General features: G+C 31.5%; 3 protein-coding genes across 5 annotated transcripts; 1 reads left to right on the top strand and 2 right to left on the bottom strand.

Annotated features, from left to right (window-relative positions):
* The first annotated feature begins 279 nt into the window (after positions 1-279).
* On the top strand, positions 280-5,343 carry LOC112795624 (squamosa promoter-binding-like protein 3). Of its 3 annotated transcripts, XM_025837648.3 has the most exons (6): positions 503-642; positions 2,889-3,224; positions 3,354-3,594; positions 3,699-3,835; positions 4,249-4,449; positions 4,848-5,343. In XM_025837648.3, the coding sequence occupies exons 2-6, from the start codon at positions 2,930-2,932 to the stop codon at positions 5,120-5,122; spliced, it is 1,149 nt and encodes a 382-aa protein (XP_025693433.1). In that variant the 5' UTR covers positions 503-642; positions 2,889-2,929; the 3' UTR covers positions 5,123-5,343. The 3 variants fall into 3 exon arrangements, with proteins under 3 accessions (XP_025693430.1, XP_025693431.1, XP_025693433.1); XM_025837645.3 differs by having other exon boundaries at positions 280-642; positions 2,889-3,594; XM_025837646.3 differs by lacking the exon at positions 503-642 and adding an exon at positions 353-483 and having other exon boundaries at positions 2,889-3,594.
* A 5,327-nt stretch (positions 5,344-10,670) lies between these two features.
* On the bottom strand, positions 10,671-15,198 carry LOC112795622 (ranBP2-type zinc finger protein At1g67325). The gene is made up of 10 exons (XM_025837644.3): positions 15,036-15,198; positions 14,669-14,714; positions 12,923-13,038; positions 12,269-12,542; positions 11,969-12,039; positions 11,796-11,847; positions 11,595-11,704; positions 11,446-11,470; positions 11,185-11,336; positions 10,671-10,933 (listed from the first exon to the last, which is right to left on the bottom strand). The coding sequence occupies exons 1-10, from the start codon at positions 15,042-15,044 to the stop codon at positions 10,931-10,933; spliced, it is 858 nt and encodes a 285-aa protein (XP_025693429.1). The 5' UTR covers positions 15,045-15,198; the 3' UTR covers positions 10,671-10,930.
* A 5,080-nt stretch (positions 15,199-20,278) lies between these two features.
* On the bottom strand, positions 20,279-25,734 carry LOC112795621 (non-specific lipid transfer protein GPI-anchored 1). Its single transcript, XM_025837643.3, has 2 exons — positions 25,309-25,734; positions 20,279-20,825 (listed from the first exon to the last, which is right to left on the bottom strand). Exons 1-2 carry the CDS (start codon positions 25,667-25,669, stop codon positions 20,584-20,586), a joined length of 603 nt encoding a protein of 200 aa, XP_025693428.1. The 5' UTR covers positions 25,670-25,734; the 3' UTR covers positions 20,279-20,583.
* Positions 25,735-26,950: the final 1,216 nt, after the last annotated feature.

Below are 26,950 nucleotides of genomic sequence, written 5' to 3'. Positions count from 1 at the left end.
TGGTTTACAAGTAACGATTAAATTTACCTAATTTTTGTATGTATTTTCTAATCAATTAACAAATTGTTTTCAAACAAAAATTAGATCAAATATACAAATTTTTGCTCTTTTTTAAAAATTTGTTATTATCATCTTTATGGTTCAAAATTATACAACTTGGGATGCATTTTGTGTCTCCAGTTAAATAACAATTTAACATAGTAATATGGAAGCTGCGAGAAACTAAGAAAAAGAGAAACATAACCGTTTATTATTGGTCCTGTCATCCTGTTTTGTTTTGTCGTTTTGCAAAGTTTGTCGATTGTGAAGGTGAGTGAGCTGTAGAAGGAAGGAAGCACACACTGTTCACTCTAACTTTGACAGTGGCAATAATAATAATAATAAAGCAGAAGAAACAACACACAACACAATTGGTGTGTGTTTTGTTTTTGAGCGATTCTCAGAGAGAGAAAGAGAGCATGTCTCATAATAATGCAACACAAGGTTAGTACCACCACGTTCATCACCACACACACTGTTACTGTTATTGGTAACAAACTTCTGATCCTTCCTTCCTTCCTTCAACAATGAAATAAATTGAAAACCAATGAATGAATGCTCACAATTCTTGTTCACATTGCATACCTTCTTCATGTTCTCTCTGTGAGTATTTTTATTTTTGTTTCTCTCTCTTTCTCTCTCCAATTTAAATGCTTGATTCTTTTAATGACACAAAAATCAAAAGAATCTGTATATAAAGGGAAATAACAAAATACTGAATCATGAGTCTGTTATCTACTGTTTTCCTGATTTAGCTCACAAAAGCATTGAGCACTGTGCTGATGGTTAAGAGACAAGCCTTTAAATATATGTATATATTCCACCACTCAGCATTTATGCTTCATCCTCTTTTGTTTCTGTGATTGATGGCACGAAAGAAAACACATAACAAAATGGGTGCACAACTGTTTACACTGTACCTTTTCCAATTCCCATTGCTTTATTATTATTATTCTGTATAAAGATGAGAACTTGGAACTAAATTAGTAATCTTTTTCTTGCTTTTTTTAGCTAATGGTGTTAATTTCAGCTTGATGATTCATGTGTTGTACTAGTTCTGTTCTGGGGTTATTTCCTTTTTGGCAGTAGAATCAGATTGTGCAACACAGTTTTCTCTGAAAACTTTGATAATTTGAAGCAGGGGTTTTGGCCTTGCCCAGAAAGAAAAATGTTTGTTTAAACCTTCCTCTTTGCTGTGTTTGTCATTTTCTTCTTGCTTTATGATTTTTGTGGGAAAGTGTCATTGCTGAGAAAGCCAGAAATCATTTTAGAAAAGTGGAATTTCTATTGAGCAAAAATGGTACACAATACTATGTGAGAGTGCTTTTTGAGGGTATAGGGGACCAATACTTTTCAAATGTACTAAGCAAAGCCCCAAGATAGAGACCAACCTATAACTTAATTGATTCACATTGGCTTCCATTAATGTGCCATTTTCATGAAATAATTATTAAAAATCTTTAAAGGGTTGGACCAGAAAAATTCAGAATAGTGGCTCTAAGATAAGCTTCCTTCTTCACTCCACCTTCCCTCATTAGATTTTTAGAGCATCAGAAAAAGTTGCTTTATTGGGGGGTCTAGGTTGGATTTGTTTCTGGCATTTATGATTTGGAGGGTGGGGTTGTTGGCCTTTTATGAAAAACCAAAGCCTAAAACTGGAGCTTCTGATAATGGCCAATGAGTCATTATTTGCTGGGTTTGTTTACTATTGTGGGGTCTCATTCAATGACCGACTCCTGACAAAGGTGGTGTGATGAACTCAGATTTATTCATAGCTTTTCTAATGGTTGAAAACGAAGTTTTGGTAACTGCATGTTTGTTGGAAGAAATTAAACCATATTCGCATCCACAGAGGCATACCCTCCAGGCATATATGAAGGAATTGGTAAACACATCACATCAATAGGGACTTGTGCTATTTATTATTTCTATAATAAAAAAGATTAATCAATTGCAAAATGACCCTTTTAAATGCTTCTAGAGGAACAGTATTTGAGAAAACCTGCTAAGGAATTTAACTGTACAGTGTAGTTTATAGTAACAGATTGATTAGGTGAGTATTTTAGTGCACACTTTAAATTTACCAAAAGAACATCACACTTTAAATCTACTAGGAGAGAGATAAATGAGTAACTGTAAACTTGAGGGGTCCTGCCTGTGAACTCAACTCATGGAATGGACTAGCACAACACACTCATACACAGATCTCTTGGGTTTATATGAGTAGCTTCTGGTTTTTGTTTCAGGTTGGGAATTCGCCTGTTAAACTAATTTATAGGCATAATTCATGAACATTGTTTGATCTATATAGTCGACTCTAATCGGTGGGATAAGACCTGTTGCTGTTGTGATCTACACTGTTGTAATTTACACTAGTAATATAGTTGTGACTATATGCTGTGTATTTGTTCTGTTGCCAGGTTGTTTCTTTATCCGGTTTGGTTTTTTGGTTAGCTTTGTGCTGAGGGCTAAAAATAACAGGAGTTTTAACCAAAGATGGGTATGGAACAAGTGACTTTTTGGGTTGTCTGTGAAAGAATATTGGTTGATATTTTCCTTTATAAATTAAACACAGAGAATTTTTTAAAATATGAGGCTGTTTCTCAATTGTTATATTCTTAGTTAGCACTGTTTTCAATTATTGCTATACTGCATTTTATACTGGTAATGTTGGTGTTTTTGGATTCTGTTATTCATTAGTCCAGTTTCTGAGGTTTCATTAACTTGTTCAATCTCTCTGATTTTTAATTATTGCTATGCTACATTGTATACTGATAATATTGTTTGATTCTTCTTTGTTTCTAGACAAACTAATGCAGTGGAAGCTTCATTTGGATTGTAATTTGCAGATTACAGTGACGACTGGTTTGCGAGTTTCTGAGGTCTTACTATGGAGTGGAATGCTAAATCTCTTGGGCAATGGGACTGGGAGAACTTATACTCATTCAATACAAAACCAACTGAAAATTCCAAGTTGCAACCAACGGATTGGAGCATGGAAGCAGATGGAGAAATCAATGTTGGGCTGATATATCCGTCCGGTGGTAGTGCTTGTTCCGGTTCTGAACTGATTCATGCTTCATCTAGGAGCTCAAAATCAGCTTCCATGAATTCATCATCAAATGGGGATAGCAAAGCATCCACAACCATGTTCACTTTCGAGCGTTCTCAAGACGACTCAACTGGTAAGAAAGAATTGTCAAAGGAAGAGCCAGTTGAAAATTCTCCAGCACCAGAGCCCTCTTCTGCCTCTGGTGAACCACTGCTCACTTTAAAGCTTGGTAAACGGTTGTACTTTGAGGATGTTTGTGCAGGAAGTGATTCCAAGAAACCATCTTCCATTGATGTTCCTATTTCATCTTCAAATACTGGAAAGAAATGTAAGGCCAATATTCAGAACCTACAACACCCAAGCTGCCAGGTTGAAGGCTGTGGTCTAGACCTCTCATCTGCTAAAGATTACCATCGCAAACACAGGGTTTGCGAAAGCCATTCCAAGTCCCCTAGGGTGCTTATAGCTGGTTTTGAACGTCGATTTTGCCAGCAATGCAGCAGGTTAATCTTTGGATGAAAGTGGCATTTTGTAATAGTACCATATTTCTGGCATATGTTAAATAAATTGGCTAAAACTTTTTAACTTCACTTACATGATATTGAAGGTTCCACGGTCTATCAGAGTTTGATGACAAAAAGAGAAGCTGTAGACGGCGTCTTTCAGATCACAATGCAAGGCGTCGCAAACCTCAGCCTGAAGCAGTCCAATTAAATACATCTGCTCTGTCTTCATCACCCTATGGTATAATTTTAACTCTAGTGTACTTAATTCTTAAAGGAAACTTGATATGTTAAACTTGAAAATACAGTTAATTGCAACTTCTGCAATAACACACAACTCATGTATATCTTTGTTGCAAGTATTAGGCACCTAATAACCTGATATATAAAAACAAAATTTCGAATGTGTTCTTTCATTTCAAAACATGTTAGAGATCAATATTCAATACTAGGTTGCACTGTAATAACTCACAATAACCAAGTAGGCACATCCAATCAGTAATCGCGAAAAATTATTACAATTTCATGAATAGACAATAAAGTATTCAATGTATCGACATCTATGACGAAGATGGCCTTAAAAGTTGATGTCATGGCAAGTAGAGTATTACTGTATTAGTAACATATCTACATGTTTTTACTTCTGTTCTGCAGATGCAAGGCAACTAATGAATCCATTCGTTTATTCAAGAGCTGCGACGAATATAGGTTGGCAAGATATTCAAAACAGCAGGCTACCCCAGACAAAAGATTTCCTGATGAGGCCTGCGAAAGCCTTCGACAAGATACCAAGTATTGTCACTATGCTTTCTGATGATTTTAGTGACCTTGCATCCAAAGGCATGGCAACCAATGGTAATTTCCTGGATTGTTTTATCTCTTTCAAAAGTTTCTTGATTTCACACTAAATTTGTTTGTTCATTCATCATCATGCAGCCATAATTCTTTAGGCCATGTTGATTTCTTCCTAATATATACATATAGTATTGATTCCTAAAACAATGAAGGCATGCAAAGGCAGGTAGGATCAAACTAAATTGATAAAACGGTTAACTATATCGCTCTAAAAGATCCTCCGAATATAGACTGATAAATTACATCAAACAAGACTATATTTATAATGTTATGATCTGAATCTACCTGAGCAACAATTATGATGGGGAAATGTTACCTTCATTTAGTAACTAGAAACATTATTTAAGATCATGATGTAAGTTTTATCCAATGACAGAAATATGATACCTTCATTGCAGGGAAAGAAGATCCTATTAGCTCGTCCGATCCCAACGCCACACAAGATGTCAGCCGTGCTCTCTCTCTTCTGTCAACCAATTCATGGTCTACATATGCTATGACTCCCCGTTTCCCTCTCCCTTCATCACAATATTCTCACCTTGATCAACAACCAGCCAATCCTAACATGTGTATCCCATTCTCAGATTGTGATAATAGCAATCGCTTCCAAGAGTTTCAGATGTTTAGTGCTCCACCCTATGATTCAGGCTATCCTTGCAACCAGCTGGACTAAACATCATGTGAGTGCAATCATCCCAATGGTGTTATCACAACGAGGAATTTCCAGCTTTGTCGCGGCCTCAGTACTTAAAATGGTTTGTAGGATCTAATCATCTTTTGCTATATTAGAATGTTAACTTCCCTACTTAGAAAGGAGTTGGAAAATTATAGAACTTGTTTGTATGCTGTGTGTGTGACTCTGTTTTCTGAATAGTGGGACACTCTTTTACCTTATATACCTTCTTCCACTGCTTTAATCTTTGGTTTCTATTTAATCCTGGGTGCCATGAAGAAAATCATTGCATTAAGGAGTTTGGAAGCTTCTCCAAAACTTCACATGGAAGTAAAACACCTGTTCACTGAACTGAACTCAATTTTATAACTGTAAATTTTAATTCTCTGCCTTCACTGTGAGCATGCCTGGAAAGCTTAGAACTTATAAGCCAGCTGTTTTCAACAGAGAAAAGGTAAAGGGCTTTATATACACAATAATAAATAAATCATGTTAGAAAAAGATTGAAACCAACTTGGGTTGGTCGAGTGGTCAGCTTACTCATCTGCTTAAATAAGTGTCGGGGTTCGAATCTCGCCTTGTGCATGAAGCAATCCATTGACCAGCGACAGACCCTTAAATGGAGCTCAGATCCACGACGGATTAGTCCTTGACTTGTCGGGTTGGGAAAATACCGTGGAAAACCAAAAAAAAAAAAGAAAAAAATTTAAAAGACTGTAGTTAAAGGCAAAAATGGTTCATATTAAAAATATTATGTGCATTAATATTTCAAAACTTATAACTATAAATAGATGTCAATTGTTTCATAATACACAAATGCTATTTGGACAGTTCAGAGTTGTTTAGACAACTTTGATTATGAACATTAAGCAACAAAGGTATTGGTTGGTTCTAATTTTATACTGGGGTAAAGTATATTTTTTGTCCCTGAAAGTTTGATGAAAGTTTTAAAAATATCCCTAAATTTTATTTTGTTTTAATTTTGTCTTAGAAGTTTTCGATTTGCATCAAATATATCCCTGACAGCTAATTTTTCAAAAAAATTTAAGACCAATTCAACAACAATTTCATAAGAACAACCTTCAACACAAACAAATCAAGCATAATTTTCATGCATTATTGTTATATTGGTCTTAAATTTTTTGAAAATTTACCCGTCGATGCAAATCAAAAACTTTTGGAACAAAATTGAAATAAAATAAAACTTAGGAGTATTTTTGAAACTTTTGCCAAACTTTTGGACAAAAAATATACTTTACCCTTTTACATTATCCGTCTATATAAGATCCACACTCTGATTACTTACAACGCCACATAAAGTTATAATTGATAATTGTAATAACATTACCAAATTAACCTCAATATCAAATTAAACAATCTAAATAATCATCATATAACATATGCCTTTAATAATAGTTTATAACATTAATTCTCTAAATCATCTTGAAATTTTGAGTTTAATTAAGTATACAAATACTATTTATTTATGTTTTGGAATAAAATTTAATTGATCAATGACTTTCTTATATTTTTATAAGATTGGTCCATTACTTTTACATATCAAAACTCTTTACTGTTTTATTTTCATGCATTTTAAATTCCATAAGATACAAACTAAATTTTATTACAATATCTTTCACTAACAATTACATGGCGAATACCCCCTAAATAATATAAATTATATTTTTAAAATTTTTTTTTACATTATTAACGTAATTTTTTATTCTGATATTTAATTAAGTGTTGTCCTACTCTATGGAAACAATAAGCCGAGTTTGAGTTTAAAAAGATTTAGTTCATTGGCTTTTGAATTGATTTGATAGTATATGTAAAGTTTATTGGTTATTTAAATAATATTCATGCTACTTGTGTATATAATACTGTTATGTAAATTATATTCTAACTAATTACATTATTATATATACGAGACTCAAATCACTCAATCTATATGTAAAATTGTAAATTGAACCACTTCGTGGGATTTTTTTTAAGTAAAACTTGAACTTCTATATTAGACTTGATTATTAATAAATTGGGCCGTGTCTAAACTTTCTTCAGTTATGAACAAACTGTGCTCACCTCTATAAACCCGTATCCAATTGCAATTACATTGAAAATTATCAGGGCAACTGGACAAAGTGCACGAGTGCACTACAATAGTTTCATTTGATGTTAAGACTTAGTTGCAAATTTTAGGGGCCTCTGAATCTTTTTTCCCTTTTTTTGGAAGAGAAATCTTAATTTTCAAATTTACTTAAAACCAGATATATAGCAGGTATTGCATTGAAGGGACAGCTAAATCAATAGTAAGCGATACCTTTAGATATTTAGATATTGGTACATCTCAAATTTAACTTTTTGTTCAACACTGTTAAGAAAACCAAATAAACCTAAGGATATTTATGGTTCAGTTTTTTTTATAAATTGAATTAAACCATTTTAAATGGTTAAAAAGCCGAACCAAAATGCTTTGTCATATAAAAAATTGGTTTTTAAATCAATTTAGAATACAGTGCACTAGTTTAAATCAGTTCATAAAAATAAAATCAGTTTTAATTGAAAAAACTAATTTAAACTAGTTTATAAGCTAAAATTAATTTTAACATATAAAAAATTACATTTTACATTCTCTCTTTCCCCTCTCTCCTCTCCCTCTCTCTCCCTCCCCTCTTTTTTTCTTCCTTCTCTTCCTTTCCCCATGTTCTCTTTCTCTATGTTCTCTTTCTCTCTTCTTCCCTTCCTTTCTCTCTCTTCCTTCTCTCTTTGTCTTCATCTCCCTCTCTCTCTCTCCTTTTTCTCTCTCTTTCCCTCTCTCTCCCTCTCTCCCTCCCCTTCCTTTCTCTCATTTTCTCTCTCCTCTATCCCTCTTCCTCTCACTCCTTCTCTTCCTCTCTCTCCTTGTGCTCTTTCTTTCCCTCCCCTCTCTCTCTCTTTCTTCCCCCTCTTCTCTCTCCTTTTTTTCTATCTCTCCTCCTCCCTTCTTTCTCCTTCTCCTCCTCCTCTCTCTTGTTTTGGAGAGAAGAGGGGGAGAGAGAGAAGAGGGATAGCGAGTGAAAAAAGACTGAGAGAAAAAGGAAAAGAGAGATAGGAGAGGGTGAAAGAGAAAAGGAGAAAGAGGAGAGAGAGGAGAGAAAAGAGAGAGAAAGAAGGGAATAGGAGAGAGAGGAGCAGGAGAGAGAGGGGAGGGTGAGAGAGAGAGAAAGGAGAGGAGATAGAGAAAAAGAAAAGGGATAGATACAGAGGAAGCGAGGGAGAGAGGGGAAGGAAGAGGAGGAGAGAGAGAGAGAGAGAGAGAGAGAGAGAGAGAGAGTGAGAAGGAAAAGAGAGAAAGTGAGTGAAAGAGAGGAGGGGAGAAAGAGGAAGAGACGGGGTGAAAGAGAGAGAGAGAGAAGAAGTGAGAAAGGGGGAGAGAGAGAGAGGAAGAGAGAAAGGGAAAGAGAGGGAGAGGAAAACATAGGGAAAGAAAGAAGGAGACAAAAAGGAGAGAGAGAGAAAGAGAGAAGGAAGAAAAGAGAAAAGAGAAAGAGAAAATGGAGAGAAAGAGAAGAGAGGAAGAAGAGGAGAGAGAGAGGAGGGAGACAAGAGGAGGGAAATGAGACAGAGGAGAGAAAGAGAGAGAGAAGGGGGAGAAGGGAGAAAAAGAGAGGGAAAGAGAAGGAAGAGAGAAAAGAAGGGGGGAGAGAGAGAGTGGAAGAGGAAAAAAAATATGTAAAAGCTAATTTTGGTGTTTAAATAAAACTATTTTTAATTTGGTTTAAAACTAATCTGAACTATAAAAATTGATTTTTATAAAAACTATGATTTCAATTCAATTTTCTATTTGAAAAAAATAATTTATTTAAAACAGTTTCACTTCAATTTCAATTTAGTAAAACTAATTTTTTTGCATACCCCTAATTAAACCAGCTAGTCATATTAGTTCAACAGAGTTCCCGAATAACATCCCTTCTTTTTCTCACTGACGTTTAAGCACATAGAACATAGGATTTGGATCTTCTAAAATTTGAATTTTACTTTACAGAGTAAAGTGTGATCTTCTACCCTTAAATAGTTTCTCTTTCATATTTATTCTTAGTCCCACCTATGAAATAAACGGTGAGAGATCACACTTTACTCTCTTCAAACTTTAGAGGACCCAAATCCTAGAACACAACCGTTCAGCCACTACATAATTGTCCCTCCACCATCTAGTTGCCACAATCAGGTGCCACTACCCAGTCAGTTATGACAAACAATGCCATACAATGATTCTCGTACAAGCATTGGCAGCCACTCGTTGCCCACTAGTGATCAAGAATGTCAGTGATTGTTATGTAACATGGTTACTGCCAATCTGATTTCAGCAACTGTCGGTGGCTCATTGCGAAAAGCAAGAACAGCAAGTTCACTTGCTTTAAGGAACGTGTTTCCAATTTGTTACTCTTTATTTTGGACAGAAGGGATTTGTTACTTTAGGATTAGTAATTGGTGATTCAGTTACAAATTGAGCTCGACTCTTGGCCAGCCTTATTTTTAAAGGATCAACAAGCAACAAAGCTTTGTCATTCATTGACCCAACAAACGCAGAAAAAGAAATGTGCAGCTGAGGCCTGAGGCTTTAGTTGAATAACAAATCAAATACTGCACTCGGGATTCGAAACCTGTCCAGCAATGGATGGAAACCTTTAAGTGTTGTGTGTGTAATGCGAGTGAATGACTAGAGTTGTGACTGTCCAATCCATCTAACAAAAATTAAGTTATACTTATATGTGATCATTTATTTATTTATTTTAAATAGGCCTGACCATAATACACCAGACTTAAACCACGGACATGAATGGTTCGATTTGTCACCAAAAAAAAAAGAATGGTTCGATTTCCCTTCCATTCAGTATTCTCAACCATGGTTCATTGTTCACAAACAAAACAATGTTCTTCACGCAATGGATGGCTCCTAAATACAATGAGAGGTTACCTAGTTTATGTCTCCCTCCTATTCCGTTTAGACAAAGTCAAACAACGTGTAGATCGTAGAGCAGTGAACTTGCTGCTAAGTTTGTAATTGACTTGGACTGTCGACAACTACCCCATCTTGACATAGAAAATTTCTATAACTTTCTTCGAAATCATCCACTCATGTGACCACATAGAATATGCAGGAAACCAGGAAAATGTGTAATATATCATAAACCTCATGTAGTGATCAAATTCCAAGTGATGATCTTACCTTGTACATGTTATAGCAAGAGGTGCTACGTGTTAAATAACCCTATTAAACATCAATTAAGTGCTACATGTGATGACACCAAAAAGGATTTAGAAATGCTGATGCACCTAATAGTGAAGGTAGGATAACAAGCAGACGCTTTTTCAGCTAAATAATCTAAACTTCCAAATTTCATATGCTTTTGACGCATCTATTCATCTAACGATAAACTTAAAACAGACAACCAGAACCAAATGAAAACTTAGAACTGGGAGGAAGCTGCAATAACCTTTCTGCCACTGGTAACTTACCTAAATGCATATGGGAACATTACCACTAGAATAACGAGTTGATTCCGAAGAGTATAGGAAACCTATCTGTGAAATTCCAGAACCGACTTTTAAAATCTTGCCAGGAAAGCTGGCTGACACATGCATCACAACAATCCAAGACCAAAATACCATCTCAGTTAATACAACAACTTGACACACATAATGAGAAGGTGAATGTGAATTGACAACTGCTTCAAATAGAGGACGACAAGACTGACTGTCAGACACCGAAATTGGGCAAAGCTTGATGACAACTCTGGACCTTCTCAACCCTCAAATATGTCCTAGAACTCACTGGAACAGTAAATAATTGCAAATTAAATATTGCAATGGATAAATATAACGTAAATATTAAACACATACGTAAAGCTGAAATAAAAAGATCCAAATGAAAGAAAGCAAAGATGAAACTCCATCTTAAATAACACCTTCACAATGGCTTGCCATTTTAAAATGTTCATTATGTTACACAGATCTTGTAAGATGAATAGATGTTGCAACAAGCTTTGAAGGTTAACAAAATGCAAGTATTTTCCACAACAAACCTGATCGTTTTGATCTGGAGCTGGTGAGGTTGATTTCTCTGCTTCAGCTGGCTTGTCAGCACCACAATTCTGTCTGTTGCACTTGGTTCTGAATGGATAGTTTATGTTGTTACACTTGTCACACTTCCAGCTCCCTTCAGGCATCTTTTGCTCTGAATGACAAGTACAAGAATCAGGAAACATAATTACCAATTACACTTCTACATAAGCCAAAGCCACAAAGGCATCATTCAAGTAGGGACAGATGCTTTGCCAACTTACTTGAATTTTTGTCCGACTTCGAGGGCTGCAGCACATGTTCACATCCAACAATTGTAAACAATAACAATGAATGTCAAACATAAATTGACATTTTCTCTATATAAAAGAAATTAACATAAATCAATTTGCTCAATGTAAAGGCAGCAGACCTGGGATCCAGGCTTCGGTGTATTGCACTTTCTCATGTTGCATACAGGTCTAAATGAGAAGTTGACATTGCCACATTTTGGACATGTCCAATCGTTGTCACGAGTTGCATCTACATGAAAAAATAGGAAGTGGAAGAAACAATGCTACATCAAGAAACTCTCAGTTGAATTAAAAATACAAATATTCCAAATAGAACAAACCTGCACCCTTTTTTGGAGCCTTGTCCTCAGGAAAAAATCCCGGCCTAGGACCCTGCTCAGGCAGAAATTGACTATTAAATTCCAACTAGCAACAGAGATGAATTACAAAGTATGACAGTCTTGTCCAAACATTGTAATTTATAAACAACAACGTTCAACATCTAATGTCATACCATTGCTCCAGGTCCAATAGGCATACCCAGTCCATATCGGTCTAAGAGTGGTGGCATGCCATATATTCCACCTGCCATGGAATTTCCAACCAAAAGGTTAATATTAACTGGAACAGGATCCAATCAACAAAGGAGATATTACAGAAGCAACAGCAAAAATAACATTAAATACACAATTGCTAGATCACTCTTTCCCTTTACCCTCCCTTCATAAACAGTGTAAATGATAAAGAAGCATAATATCTCTGATTTATGAAACTTTATTGACTTGAAACTAATGAAAAGGCAAAAAGTAAATACCATTTCCCATCATGGATCCGCTTGAGTAGGGTGTTGGCCCAGATAAATGCAATGGCCGATAAGGACTGCCAGCAGAAAGGCGACTTGCATAATTGTAGTGATAAGCTGATCCTCCAGAAAATGGAACATCATAGGGAGGAATAGATGACCCATTGAATAGAGAAGATCCATATGGTGGGACTCCAAGATATATTGAGGAGGGAGTATTGGATCCTAAATAAGGAGCTGAGGATGAGTAACCCTGTGGAGCTTGTAGAGGCTTGGCAGCAGATTTCTGAAACCATTTTAGTATATAGTTAGATACTTCATTTGAAGAAGGAAAAATACTAGCAGAAGTTCATCATGAGTATGCATAAAGGATAAAATAATATGCCGGAACTTAGTTATTTAAGCATAAATATAGATTTATGTTTGTTCTCTTGCCCTTGATTTCGAAAGAAAATCTTATGAAACGCACATAAACACAATATAACAAGAAACATAGAAAGAGGAAAATCATAAAATGCTTTTATGAAACAAATGAGACCTTGTAAATCATTTGCAAGAGGAAAATCACCTTACAGAATGCTTTATGAAACAAATGAAACCTCAAATCATTTATAAGAGGAAAATTTGTATTTTAAAATTTGCAATGACAATATATTAACACCATACCGAATTATGATCAGCAGGCCTCGGTTGAGTACAGTTACGCATGTTACAAGTTGTCCTGAAAGAGAAATTGACATTGCCGCAGCTGGGGCAAGTCCAATCATCCTCTCTACGACTACCTACAAACAGAAATCAATTAAAGTGTGATTAGATTGGCATTCAACAATAGAAAATACAGATTTTATGCAAATATGCAGATTTTTGTGCTTGTAAGGGTTTTGCATTTATTTTCCTCAAATTGAGATATCAATAAAAGCAAGCAAGCTGTTGCTTTTGTGGTAAGAATGTTGAGAAGCACCTTTGGACTACAAGTTTTTGGCCCTTCATCCTTCGTAATTCTTTTCCGTAAAATAGATGTTTGCTTATGGAAAATATAAAACATTACACATTCATAACTTTTTGTGATCAATGCTATCCAAACAACATTGATTACAACAATTCACCTTTTAAAATATATTTTCAAATATAAATGACATTATTATGAAGCGTTACTAGTCCGTACACATTTTTGTACAAATCGCATAAGAATACAAATAGCAGTTATAAAAGAACTAAAACTTACAAATTCACGCAAGTAACGACATCAAGAAAGGGCCAAAAAAAAATTGAAAGAACCAATCAAAACGTTTCATACGTACAAAAGAAATATTTCATGACAAATTAGAACTTTTCCATCATAAATGCACTTCGAGCCAAAACTAAATAAGATATCTCATATTGTAATCTAAAATTAGCTATGAAGCACGACACTTTGCTGAGTTGTCGTGTCCACGTGTTGGACAAATTTCAAACATGACACTAATCGACACTCGTCTGACACGCGTCTTCTGTGCGCAACTATGTCTTAATAAAAAATAAAAAAAAAATTTCTCCAGACACGCTTGAACACAGCTAAATACTATCATATATTAGCGAGTCCAATCTTATTCTTAACATATATTCTTGAAATAAGTTTAGAAATAGTATATATTATTATTTATTAAAACAAAATATTTTAAATACTTTATATAATTAAAAACAAACATTAAAAATAGCTAACAAATTAATTTATATGTTAATATCAATAAAATATCAAAATATCATTACAATTTATCTAAAAAATACTTTACATTTTATATATACATGCTGACATGTCGTGTTCCCGTGTCTTTTAAGAATTTAAAATTCGTGTCAATATCCGTGCATCATAGAAAATTAGTAATGCAGTATCTAATGCAAAGACACACAATACAAAGTTTTCGAATATACTTCAAATATAATGACAAGAAACAAAAGTGCAATGTTAATATTGCAACATATATCATTTCTGTTGCTACACCAGCATAAGTAATATCGATAGATATCTTCCAAAACATTTATTTTTCTAAACTCACTTTTGTGCTAAGGTTTTCCAAATATATAATATAATGAAGTAACACCGAATTGAAAGAATACATGCTATCCTATGCACCAGAAAATCACATGAGAACACCAACACCATAGTGTAGAACATCCTTCATGATAACACTTACCGTTGTACTACATCTTGGACAATCATTGAGGTAGAGTTTGCATCTTAAAGTAACAAATTGGCGATTATGAAAGTAAGCAAGTATGACTTCAGTACACAAATGCATAATAGTACGTAAAATTCCACACGTGAATTTCAATTATGAATAGCAATAATGCAATCCACAAAAATCAGAATATATATAATTTGATATATATTCATTTATTAAAAAAAAAACAAAAAGGATCAAGAGAAAGCACCATCAGTCCTAGCACGCTTGGTAGCTGAAGAATTCCTGTTATCCACCTGAAAAACCAAAAATAAAGCTAAGATTCACATTCCATTACCTCGACAAGCCCACACGACAATTCAAAATAAATCAATCAATCAACGCCAATTTGATTGGTTCTTACGTCACAAATTGCACAAATAAACCTGCAGAGAGAAGAAAATTCCGAAAAAAGAAAAAATAGTCCTAATTCATTGGCATGAAATCGAAGTAACATCTGGTAATAGATCAAAACCCTAAATCTCCATTAATAACAATTAGGGTAGGTAATTGTGTTAGGGTTTTTCGAGGCAGACGATATATCGAAGGGGCTTTGAAGGAATGCCAGAGCGTTATACCTGAGACATGGCGATGCCGATGAGCAGTGACTGCGTTGTGAGAGGGAAAAACCGAGAGAGAGAGAGAGAGAGAGAGAGAGAGAGAGAGAGCCTTTTTCCCCTTCTGCTTCTCGGGTGGGGCGGTAAATGGCTAATGGCTTAATGCGAGGCCCGTGCTAAACATATGATTTTTTTTAATAAATAAAATAAAATAGAATAAAATAAAATAAATACTAAATTCGGACGCAAGAATTAATGTGTTTTTAAACCTTATTACATATCTTGTGTATACTTGGGGCGAAATACGTTCATAATAAATTTATCCACACCGAAAATAAGATACATGTTTAAAAAAATCATTATATGTACAAATACAATATTAATGGGATAATAATTTTCAGCTATATAAGAGTTTGTTTATTTTATTGTAACTCCAATATCTTTTTTTCAATTCTCTTCATATATTCTCTGAAAATATCTAATAATAAATATGTTGTTGTGAGTGTTTATGTAAATAATTGTATTAGAGATAAAGACGAAGAAGATGTGTTTGAATGCCTCGATTCTGCTCGACACTCTACGGGATTTAAAGAATTTGATATTAATGAAAATGGGATTCAAAGTCAAAAGAGAGATTACCAAAATTAGGTACTTCGTTCCTTTGGCAAATAAAGGCTTTAAGTTCAAAATTTTTTGAGTCGTAGATGATGAACACGTGCTTGCGATGTTTGATATTCATAGGAGAATCCTAACACACCAAGTTATAGAGCTATACGCCGAGGTCATTGATATGTGGAGGAGCTGACCCATCTACATCTACACCCTATCTTAGTTGCATTATGCTACACCAAAAGATCACATGTAGGAGGATTTTGAGTTAGAGGAGTATATCACTGAGACAGGTGGTTCCTTCGATAGCTCTTAGGAGGATGAGTTTGTAGCGGATACTCCGTTAGAATGAAGATTTCTCTTACCTGTATTGTGCCTAACCTTTCCAGTGTGCCTAGCCACTATCACACTGCACCTTAATGCGATGGAGGAAGATCCACTTTGTGGCGTTGGTACGTTAGGTGACGATTACAACCTTGACAAGGGCATTGAGTTTCGGGTGGGCCACCGATTCAAGAATAGGAAAGATATTCATATGGGGTAAAAAAATTATAGTATTTGGTGAGCTGCAAAGTACAAAGTGGTTAAATTTGATTATATAAAGTATCACTGATGAAGCAGGCAATGCTCAGATGGGTGTCCATGGAGCATACACATGTTACTTAGGTAAAATCTTGGTTATTGGTAAGTAACTAGTCACCATTTATGTTTTAAGTTATCTATGATTTTTGCTTTTTGCTTTTTATTCATGAGTTACATGTTTGCCTTCATGTTGTATTTTAGGAAGGTTTGTAAGTTTTGCGGACCTCACACCTGCCTAGCACCGACAATATCTGCTAACCATGCCCATCTAGATAGCTCGGTGATTGGTGGCGTCATCTTGTCTATCATCTAAGCCAACACTTCAATATGCATCCTGGTGTTGTAGAGTATCATGCAACAGAATTATCACTTCAAGCCTTCCTATCGAAAAGTCTAGCTAGAAAAACAAAAGGCAATTGTAAATATATATGGTGATTGGGAAGAGTCTTACAACAAGCTTCCTAGATTTTTGCAATCCCTCCAATAGTGCCTTCCTATCGCAACAATGTATTTTTACAGTGGTGACAATTTTTTTCTCCCAATAGCATCGACCCTCTGTTGAAAATACAGATAGACATTTGCAAAGACATCAACTATCCAAGGAAATACATATCTTCTCATTTGAAACCTTCATTGAAAAATCCCCGGCTCTTCTACAAAGTAAGCTTTGAATAGACGATCATGTTTTGTTTCTTGATCTCTATTTATCCACCTACGAGGAGTGGAGAAAGTGCTCTTTTGGAATATTGGTTTGCTGATATATCAAGATATTCTTTTTCTGAATCATCAAATAAACATTTGTCGTCTAATTATTTATGATTGTGTTATTTCATTAAACTTTTTTGTCATACAAAGCTTCATTAAACATATTATCAAAACCCTTGTTTTTATAAGAGTTTTCTAACTATTTTGTTGAAATGTATTGCTTAGTAATCTTATATGATGATAAACTAAATTTAAAGCGAAATTTGTGAATATAAATGAATGATATATAATTGATATTTATACATCTTTCTGCAATAACTAACAAATTTTTAACGTCTATTTATGCAATGACTAGTTCATAATGTTTAGTTTTGGAATGACTAATTTGTGATGGCTAGTTTACAATAACTAGAAAATAGTTAGTTTTGCAACTTTTACTTTTTGTAAATGCTAGTTCACAATAATATTGACTCATTTTAAAAATTACATCACAAAGAAATAAAACATAGGACCCAAATAGAGAATAAAATATGGTACATCAAAAATGAAAATACATAAAGGAAATTAAACAAGCAATGCCAATTTACAACCTCACTCTATGAATAGAATCAACAATTAAGTAAATCACTTTGTAATAATTTTCTCACATACAATCTTATAAAGAGTTCGTCGCTTTTTACTCATTGTAGATGTGTCAACGTTAAATATTTGCATATCCATTTTCCTTTCTTTTGTCATCCTCTCCATTATACTTTTCTTTGCATTTATCTCCATTACTTTGATGTATCTAGGATGAGTTTGTAATTTTTATTCTTTCGTCGTCACTTGAATTTTAGCCTATTTTCTTGATTGTCGTAATATTTTTCTCTATTTTTTTCTCTTCTTCTCTTTCCTTTTCCCTATTTAGTAGCTCACTTTTCCTAATATTCTTAATATCCTCTATGAATAATAGTTTTTTAACTATCAATGATTTTTCCGGGGGAAGGTCTTCGGATATTTATACTTTTTCCTTACCTTTCTCTTGCTTTTCTTTGGTCCTTACGGGTGAATATGGGAATCCACACTAGTTTTTTCAGTCAACAATATTTTTGAATTTGATGACAATAAATATATTCTAGTTGCACTTATCTTAATTCTCTTAAAACTTTCTCTTTGTCTTTGTCTTGATAGTTGTCTTATCTATTTTTATTCCAATCAAAACATATTTCAATGCCTCTCAAACGTAAATTTTTTACTATAATTCATCCAAATTAATGTCCAAATCTAAATCTAAGAGACTACTATGGAGAATTTTAAATTTCAATGACCAAAAATGGATAATCGCATAAATCTTAATAAGAATTTATTTATTGGTTATCAAACTAATTATACTCAAAAAAAAAAACATTCAAATTATCATGATCACAATTGAAGGAGAAAATTTAAAACTGATTAAAATTGCATGAAAATAAAAAAAATAATTAATTAAAATTCAAGTGAATATATAACATTTTATAGTCAATAAATTTTATTCTTTCAATAGACTAGATTATTTATATAACTAACAGTAAAACTTCACTACTTGTAGCAATTTTCATAGTAAAACAAAAAAATAAATAAAAGAACAAATATGGGCTTAGGACAAACAAAAATTTTGGATTTAAATTTGTTTTATCTCTATAAAAAATGTAAACACTCAATTTGGTCTTTATTTATTTTTGTCAAAGACAACATAATTTTTGTAAGAAAAAAAACTTGAATTCCAATCTTATTATTTTGAGATAATATGGTTCCTTTATTTAAAAATTAATTAAATAATAATAAAAATTAATTTATACGAAAAGTTTTATTTATAATTTGTAGTGTTTTAAACTTTTTTTAAAAAAATTTAATAATAGAACCAACTATAGCTGCTAGCCTGCTACTACGTACTACCACCATTTTCTTTTATCCCTATTTATAACTTTTATTTCTATTATTTTTATTGTGCAATTATGCATCATTATCATTATCTTTTTTATCATCATTAACATCAATAACATCAATATTCTCTTTTCTCATTATTTATTTGATGTTATTTTTCTTCTTTAAAAAGTCTTTCTACTATAATGACTTTTTTTTTATTCGACATCACTTTTTGCTAGAAGTATGGTCTTTTTCTACTTAATTACTATTAGTAAAAAAAATTAAAATAAATTTATTAATAATTTGTAAAAATTTAATATCCCAACATATTACGAATAAAATTCCTATAAAATCAACTTTTATTATTATTTGATAAATTTTTTTAACAAAAAGATGATATTATCCTAAAATAAAAAAAATTAGGAGAACTTCTAAAGTTTGGTCAACTTATTATTTTACAAGGCAGTCAACCATAATGCTCATTAGAAGGTGTTTGGTCCAGCCAATTGAATACTGATCACTTAAGCTGTACAATCATAAATGCAATCTTGAATGAACTTAAATATGTTTGGAACTTGGAACAAAAAATAATGCTTCACCCTACTCTCATGGATGGACAAAACTACTTGAATGTGTGAGTTGCTAGTTAGGTTTAAATCCTTTTGTCGTATATGTAACCATAAACAAGGATTTCGTTAGGGAGACAATGGGCTATTTATACAATGTGTACATGGCTATTAAGTTATGAAATGAGCATTCCTATACTATTTAGAATAACCATCCGAGTACAAGGGATAATAAACATCTTCTCGAAAAATTAGTTTAATTTTTGGGTTCACCAAGGATCAAACTCTTGACCTTTCAGATCTAGCGTTTTAATACCATGCATGATACCATTCATCCCAAAAGATTCAGCTGATGGAAAAATGTAACACTAATAATTATATCTCTAATACTTCATAAACCTCCATTGTACACATTGTATAAATATTTCATTGGCTCCTCATACTTTCCCTTTATGAAATCAGCATACTTAGGGTTTGCGTAAAGGCTATTTCTCTTTCCTTTATTTATAAAATATATATATATATTTTGGTAAAATTATAATAATATTAAAAAATATTTTAATGGAATAGACTAAAATATATGTTATATTAATTTTGTAGTAGAGTAGAGTATACATTTTGAAAAAAGAGAAGAAAAATATCATTTTGTCAATAAATCTTAATCTCTTAATCATCTAATATTATAATAAATTAAATGAAATAATCTATTTCTCTTAATATCTCAAAAGAAAAATAAAAACTAAACTATTAAATAAAATATTTTATAGTTAAATGTCAATTCTAAGTTCTTCTTTATTATTGATTGTATGCAGACATATTATTGTTTTAAAAAGATAACAAATGAAAACAATGCAAGTATATATATATATAATAAGGAGTATAAGAAATATGATAAACATAACGAAAGAGATAAAAACGTAGGATTACACCAACAAAACATTTATATAGCTCTTCAAAAATTAAGAGCAAACCATTCTTCATAACCAAATTATTCTAAACCTTTAAACTTCCTCCAATAATAATCTAATATGTTCTACCAGCACATAATATATAATACAGGGAAATCAAATCAAGCCAATACAAAATACTAACAAGACAGGTCCATATGTAATTTGAGACACATAGTAACATGCTACAAATACAAATTTTAATTAATTTCATTCTGCAAAGTTCTATGAATAAAAGAGTTTAAATTATAACCACTCATCTAATTAATATGATTATTATATATGAAGTGTGACAAATCCGGTTGGAATTGCAATCAGAACAATGGCCATAGCAAGCATTATAAGCTCCATGGTCATGGGAGGTTGAAGCATAACTCCATAGGAATCGTTTTGGCTCTGTGATTTTGGCATCGATGACAACGGTGGAGCTTGGCTGGATAAAGGTGCAGCCGGAGTTGCCTTGGAAGCATTTTTGAAGATAGCAGCATCTGGGGAGCTTGGAGATAAACCTAGAAGCTCTGTGTATACAAAAAGAAAAAAATCAGGGCAAAACTAGCATAAACTTTGATAAGGGACCAAAATTTAATTTTTTAAATATAAAAAACTAAAATTAAAATTTAAGAGAGGATAACCAAAATTTACACATAACTTATAAAAAAAATTAAAGTTAAATAATGATAGTATTAAATTAATTTTAAAAATTGAAGTTAAATAATGATAGTATTAGACAATTTTAATTGACATGTTACTTAGATTATTTTTTTATTAGTTTAATTTTGTGGTTAACTTTATGTACTCCTTATATGTACTCCCACTATGATCCTTCAAATGCAAGTTTATACCAAACATAAACATCAGGATCCATTGGCAATGGAGGTGGATTCATTAGACATTGGGTCTCAGCCAGCTGAGGATAGTTTCCATACACCATGTTTCACTATTGAAGTTATATTGCGAGTATTTTGCTGTTCGTGCCTACTGCACAGGCAACTACTCATGTAAGAATTACCACAACAAACTTGATCATAAACACGAAGTTCTTTAAACTCGTAAACAGATTGAGTCTCGCAATCCTCTGGCTTTTGTTCCTAAAATCATCTTTGAACCTGAAATTGGGAATGACTCAAATAAAACTCCAGCACCATCACAAGAGAGGATATAATTGCAAGAAATCATTCTACCAAAAGAAATATTGTGAATGCTTTCAGGTTGGTGTTGAATGTTCAATAAGATGTAGATGTAATACGTGTAAGAACACGTTTGTTAGAAAGGATAGTTCTAATTCTATAGAAGTAGAAACCCAGCCAAAAGTAGAACCGGAGGCTGTGGAAAAGAAGTTGTTGAAAATGTATCACAGAAAATCGAAATTCAGAACTCCGATGATCATCCAGATTTTATTCCAATCTCCATGTCATTTCGGATGTCTAGTTTGTTGGATTTTCTGTTACTGGGGAAGATGTTTGGGACTCTTTGGTCTCAGCCACTTGAGCATTCTCAAGCTGATGGGTCTCCGATAACTTGCACCAAAACTACTTCTCCAAATGAGATGAAGATCTCCTCTCCTACGTGTGTGACTTGGCACCATCATCTTAGGTTGGCAAAGGTGGCAGAAAGCTGATATTGCAATCTATTTTTTCTTTTCCTCTTCCTAATTATCATCATTGGTAGTGTTACATTTTTTAAATTGATAGTTAATAGTTATTAGTTTTTTTTTTTTTGTGACAGTTAATAGTTATTAGTTTAAGTTAGTAGTTTGTAGCTCTAGACATGTAGATGTTATGGTTTAGGTTAAAGTATATTTGTTTTAGTTTTATTTTATTTGAGTTCCTTCAATTATTTAGTATTTATTTGAATAATGATTATAATCTTTATAATTATTAATAGTAAATAATTTTTATAGGTCTATATTAGATAAATTATAATTCAAAAAATAAAAAAATATTTTGTAGTTAATCTTATGTATTTTTATTCTAATTAATTATTATTAATATTAAATTAATAAAAAGGTAATTTAAATAAGTGTTAAATGTTAATATTTGAGTTGAAAGGAATAAAAAGAGAAAAATATTTATTGGAAAATTTTTTTTACAAAAGATATTCTTTTGTAGGCAAAGATAGTAATTATTGGAAGATGGTGTAAAAACTCAAGTACATAACTAAGACTGCTGTCCATGATGACTACTGTTAATCTGTTATTATTATCTTCAGTACAAACTTAGGTACTAGTACAACAACTCATAACTCATAAGTACTCATTATGGTAATTGAAAATTTTGTTGCATCAAGTGAGCATAACAACTTATCTATCCTTCTAAAGAGAAATAATGAAACTACTGGATGTGCATGTGCCTATTATTATTACGAGAAACATTCGGCTTAACAATTTTTAGTACTTTTTTGTTATTATTTGATTAATATAAATATGAGTAAAGTATTATTTTTGTTTTTAATGTTTGGAGTCAATCCTATTTGTATCTTTAAGTTTAAATTGTCCTATTTATATCTCTAGTGTTTGTAAAAGTGATTCAATATTATCCTGCCGTCAATTACACATCATAAAAGCTTTAGTTTAAGTTTTAAAAATCTCTTTTTGAAGTTAGAATACAAATGTCTGGGATAGAATCGATGATCCACTCCAAAAAATAGCTTATCAAAAGTTGAAACTAATTCCTACAACATTTACATAATTTACTTTTCTAGGGACATAATTGAATCTAAACACAAATAGGGGATATAATATTAAAATCAAAGACATCCAAGTGAGATCTAATTGAGAATGAATACATTCAAGTGAAAATAATTGAAAAATATAATATGATTTATTAGTATAATTGTTAGTAAGATAACATTGAATCACTTTTATAAACGTTAAGGATACAAATAGGACAGTTTAAACGTTAGAGACACAAATAGAACTTATCCCAAACGTTGGGAACAAAAACGATATTTTACTCTATAAATATTAAATTATTTTTAATAAATAAATTTTATTAATTTATGTGTGCTAATTCCAAAACCGTAGATAAAATCAGTATTAATTTATATATATATATATATATATATATATATTTTAATAAATATAAGTATAAATTATATATTTTTTATTTGCAAAATTTCTGTAAATATGAATATAAATTATTGCTGGTTAAGTGCTAGCCAAAAATAATAATATTTACTAGTTATGCATTATTATTATTATTATTATTATTATTATTATTATTATTATTATTATTATTATTATTATTATTAAATTGCGAGAAATAACAAGTATAACATTAGTTAAAATAGTAATAATTTTTTCTCTAATTTAAAAAGTTAAGTTTCCATATTAAAAATTTTAAAAATATATTTTTAAATATATATGATAAAAGAAATTTTATGAAAACAAATTTTTTAAGCCAAACTTGTCACTAATTAGAATCACAAAGTAAATGAATAAAAGTTTAATGGAATTCGTTAAAATATAAAATATATAAATAGAAAGAAAACTATCTCTAACATATTGAATCCTAACTAAAACATACATACCATCAATCAGATCCTATTCCTGGTTAATTAATTGATATGCAATCTTAAGTAAGGTAATCTATATCTATATAGGTGTAACATAATCCTCTTGTACCAAATCTATATAGAATTGATTGATAGATCTGCAATCATTAATTATTTGTGGTGATATAACGTTTTCCACTTGGCTTAATTAGTCTATTTATTATTAGAAATTCAATTAATCTAATATTAGCTACTAATGTTTTTATAAGTGGATGAAATCTCTAAACATGTATTCTTTCCATTATTCTTGAGATTAAATTTTTAAGACTCCTAGCTAGTTGGACCAAGGAAGCTATCATTTCGGCTAAATCTTTTATTATATATTGTCCCAACATGTTTCTTTAAAAACTATTTTGTATTTACAACAAAATTAGTCATTATCAACAAAAATTAACCAATATTATATAACCAGTACAATTTATTATTTTTAACTAATAATTACTTAATAATATTTAAAAATATTAACTAAAAATATAGTATTGAACTGTTAAATTAAAATATTATACTAATAACTAATATAAATTAAAATTAATAAATCTTGAACCAAATTTCTTTCTTTTTCCGTCTCACTGTCTAGCTTCTTTACTATCGAACCAAATTTAATCAAATACTTGTATTAATTAATATATATTACTATCTTAGCAAGCTAATTTTATAACTATATTCAAATAATACCAGATCTCCTGGACATAGTACAAGAGACATATGTGAAGATAAATAAAAGAAGAATATTATAAAACCAGCAAATTTAATGAAAAAAGGAAATTATTAGTTAATATTTTTAAAATATATTTTTTTATGTAATAATAACACTATATACACAAAAAATACTTGCACTATTTTTTATGTCTATTTTTTTATACTTTATTTTATAAACACAAATTTTTGTTACTTTATATCTTGTCAATCATTTCTAATATTAGAAGTAGAAGAATTTATTCATTTTAGTCATCAACTAACTATCAATATTTAAAATATGAGATAAATATTTTGTTAAACTATTAAATTAAAAAAATTAGATTGCTCAATGACTAAAAGTGATAACAAAAAAAAATAATATATATATATATATATATATATATATATATATATATATATATAACAATTATAGTTAATTATTTTTATAAAAACATCTTTACTTAAAAATAATATTATAACTTATTAGATAATTTAGTGGAATATATTTATTTAATAAAATCATTTAATAGTTTATAATATCAATTTTATTTAAAGATGTCTTTATAAAAGTAGCCAACAAAAAATAAAGATTGAAGCCAGAATTTATTATTTTTAATTATTATTTAGTTTTTAATTTAATTTTTTTATTTAATTTTTTTAGTCTAATAATCTAACAATATATATATTTTATCTATATTTTTAAATATTAATAATTAGTTAATAATAAAAATAATAAATTCTCATGACTCTCTAATATTCTCGTAAACTTACTAGGACAGTCGGCGATATTAGCGTTCTTAACGTTACACAGAGAAGGGAGGTGAAGAAGCTTGTCTTCTTGAATGCCCAAGCTCTTACTCTCAGGGTTCCCATGATGCGTCTGCTGAATGATGAAGCACAAGCAGTCAGGGTCACTCTCCTTTATCTTGGTTGTCGCCTGGCAACACTCCTTAGACGGGGTACTGGCCTTCCCCGTCGCATAGTTCAGGCACGGTATCACCTTCTGCACCACTTGACCACACTTTTGTGTCAAATCTTCCCCGGCACCGTCGCCGCTTCCCACAATAACCGCCACCAACAACAACAATAACAGCCACATGTTTTGTTGGTAGTAATAACAATAATGCTTCATCTTGTTGGAACTTTGTTGAGCTCAAGATCAAGTAAAAAGTACCTTTAGCTTTGGAATGAAGAGGCAAGATAGATAGATATGGTACAAATAATATATATTTGGTGAAGTTGTATGGGTTGTTGTAGTGTCAGTCGCTATTTAATTCTGAGAGTGAGAGGTGGTGATCTACTAGCTAGTTAATAACCGAGATTTATTTATGGGCTAAGGTCAGTATTGGAAGGGGAATATGAATATGAACAATGATGAGTTGAGATGTACATGTTATATTAATATTCGAATTTACATTCTTTAAATTTTAAATTTTTACTTGAAAAAATAAAGTGTAATTTTTCGTCTTTAAATATTTTTTTATGTTGTTTCTTGGTCTCCCACCTATAAAGAAATATGAAAAAATTACATTTTATCTTCTAAAATAAAATTCAAAATTTAGAGAATCCAAATCTTTAATATTTTACTACATATTACTAGAGGCAATCTAGCTAAACCTCCAAGATCGGTACTTTCTACCAACTCATTTTTAAATTAAAAAGTAAAAAATATTCTTTATTAATTACAATATTTTTTATGATTATACAGTAATTGCTAATATTATATTTTTAATAAATAGTTATAACCAAATTAATCGGTTGAACCAATAATTTAATAACATAATACTTTAATCGGATAAATTGTTAATTTAATTTTAATAACCATATTTTATATCCAAAAATTTAATTTGACAGTGATTATTATTGTTGGATTTTTCAGTACTATTTCGTGGAAAAATCCAACAATAATTGGATTAAAAATTTGTCGTCATCGCTGTGGAAAAATTCAATAGTAATTTAGGTAAATATTTGCTACGAAAACAGTAGAAAATTTTTTAAAAATAAAATTTGCAGTTAATCACGAATTGACTAGCTACAAATATTTTTTGATATAAAACTCTAGTTACAAAAACATTTAGTCATAAAAACTGCAAAGCCTGAAACTTCTTCATAACAACACAAATCATCCTTTAAGCTTGCTTTTCCTAATTCCATATTGTTACAGCATCATGGTCATCACTCTTCTCCCAACTCAAATGCAAAATCATCATCATCAAATATTATTTATGTTATTAGAAATAAAATGCCTAGCTTGATAGTGTGGAATGCTTGTGCACAAGGGAGGGTCTTAGATATAATCCATTTTCCCTCATCATGTATTTATATATATATTTTTGAACATACATATTATATATTAAAAATGTGGGTTGTCCAGATTATATTCGCACCTCAACCTACTCATAGTGTGGGTCGG

This window comes from Arachis hypogaea, chromosome 4 (assembly GCF_003086295.3).
Source record: "Arachis hypogaea cultivar Tifrunner chromosome 4, arahy.Tifrunner.gnm2.J5K5, whole genome shotgun sequence".
In the NCBI taxonomy this organism is placed as follows: domain Eukaryota; kingdom Viridiplantae; phylum Streptophyta; class Magnoliopsida; order Fabales; family Fabaceae; genus Arachis; species Arachis hypogaea.
Note: the sequence above shows the minus strand (reverse complement) of the source record. Positions and strands in the feature narration are given on the sequence as shown.